Raw genomic sequence first — 2500 nt, forward strand, 5'->3', positions numbered from 1 at the left:
TCTAGTCTATCTGTTCCTCTAAGCTCATTTTATAAGTACAAGCAATACAGTAAACATATATACTCATTCCTTATAACCGGCAGCCAATCCATATATATATAAATAGCTTAATCATCCTTCGTTTAATAGGATTATTATCATTATAATATGGCCATCAGGATTTAATAGAATCATTAAAGCTATGTTCTTACTTGTTGTGTTGTTTGTATGTTGTATTGTTTACATCTTGCTTTCATTTTTTCAGTTCTATTCTTATGACTTTTGTTTATTTGGATATTGTTTGTTTGTTTGTTTATTTTGATAATGTTTGTTTGTTTGTTTATTTTGATAGTGTTTGTTTGTTTATTTGGATATTATTTGTCTGTTTGCTTGTTTATTTGTTTGTCGTTATATCTATGTAATTCCAAAGTTTCAGTTAAATTAGATTAAAGGGGAAAAACTATTTATGTATCTAATTAACCCCTTTTTTTTCTTCGATATTATATGTTTCCTTTTCCTGTAATGTGTTTGTTGTTTTTGTATCTCCTTTTGTATCTGTTTATGATTCTAGCGCCGGTACATCCCTCTCGCCCTCCTAATGAGCTATCATCAGTTTTGTTCATGAGTAATATTTAATTTTCATGCGTGGATATATGATTATCTAAATTAATATATAAAGGCGCACACTCACACACACATACACATACACACACACACACACACACACACACACACACACACACACACACACACACACATATATATATATATATACATATATATATATTATATATATATATATATATATATATAATATATATATATATGTATATATATATGTATATAAATATACACACACACACACACATACTCACACACACACACACACACACACACACACACACACACACACACACATATACATATATATATATATATATATATATATATATATATATATATATATATATATATATATATATATATATATATATGTATATATATATATATATATATATATATATATATATATATATATATATATATATATATATGTATATATATATATACACACACACACACACACTTGTACATATATATATATATATATATATATCTATATATATATATATATATATATATATATATATATATATATATATATATGCATATATATATATATATACACACACACACGTTTATATATATATATATATATATATATATATATATATATATATATATATATATATATATATATATATATATATATATATATATGCATATATATACATATATACACACACACACGTTTATATTATATATATATATATATATATATATATATATATATATATATATATATATATATATATATATATACATATATATATGCATATATATATATACATATATACACACACACACGTTTTATATATATATATATATATATATATATATTATATATATATATATATATATATATATATATATATATATATATATATATATATATATACATATGCGTCTTTATACGTATGTGCGTATAAAGACGGACATACGCATATGTATATGTCTGTATGAGTACAAGCATAAACATCCTCGTGCATGTATGCTTCTCCGTATACCTCTACCATGCGCACGTCCACGCATGACTTTCCAAGCCCCTTTTTGCAGAGCATCTCGAGTCGTGTCTCGAGTCAGTCATGCCCCGAATAAATCATGCCCCGAATCAGTCATGCCCCGAATCAATCATGCCCCGAGTCAGTCATGCCCCAAGTCAGTCAGTCATGCCCCGAATCAGTCATGCCCCGAGTCAGTCATGCCCCAAGTCAGTCAGTCATGCCCCGAGTCAGTCATGCCCCGAATCAGTCAGTCATGCCCCAAGTCAGTCATACCACGAGTCAGTCAGTCATGCCCCGAGTCAGTCAGTCATGCCCCGAGTCAGTCAGTCATACCCCGAATCAGTCAGTCATGCCCCGAGTCAGTCATCCGCGTCCCTCACCTGCTTCCTGTTCCTCTGCGTCTCGCTCTTCTTGATGAAGTAGAGCGCCGAGATGTTTCCTCCGATGCCGAAGACGTAGAAGATGGTGATGAGGACCTGGAACACCGGGAACAGGTGCCGCACGACCGCGCTCTCTCGGGCCGGGTCAGCTGTTTCGTTGTGACTTGGCCACGCCGGTCCTGGAAGGGAGGGGGAGAGGGGGAGGGAGGGAGGGGAGAGAGGTCAGATTAATTAAAGACGGTTGGTTGGGGAGATGGTTCGTGGGGTTTTGTTTATTGGTTGTTTTTTTGTTGGAGTTTGGTTCGAGTGTTTATTTTTTATTTTATTATTTTTTTTATAGGTAATGCCGTTTCGGTCTATTGTGTTTCCTGTTTTTGTTTTTTTTGGGTGTATTTTGTTCTTTGTTGTTGTTGTGTTTGTAGGTTTGTTTCTCTATTTTTATTTTCATTTATGTATGTATATATATATATATATATATATATATATATATATATATATATATATACATATACATAT

General features: G+C 30.7%; 1 protein-coding gene across 2 annotated transcripts in view; it reads right to left on the reverse strand.

Moving 5' to 3' along the window:
• Positions 1-2500, reverse strand: part of LOC122247630 (prostaglandin E2 receptor EP3 subtype) — a 263202-nt gene that overhangs the window by 35224 nt on the left and 225478 nt on the right. For both annotated transcript variants that reach the window (XM_086547202.1, XM_086547201.1), the window contains exon 3: positions 1985-2163. In XM_086547202.1, coding sequence (XP_086403328.1) covers positions 1985-2163 — 179 coding nt within the window. The remainder of the gene's footprint in view (positions 1-1984; positions 2164-2500) is intronic.

The sequence above is a fragment of the Penaeus japonicus genome, unplaced genomic scaffold (genome assembly GCF_977035675.1).
Source record: "Penaeus japonicus unplaced genomic scaffold, GWHDUDI00000001_assembly GWHDUDI00000019, whole genome shotgun sequence".
Classification (NCBI taxonomy): domain Eukaryota; kingdom Metazoa; phylum Arthropoda; class Malacostraca; order Decapoda; family Penaeidae; genus Penaeus; species Penaeus japonicus.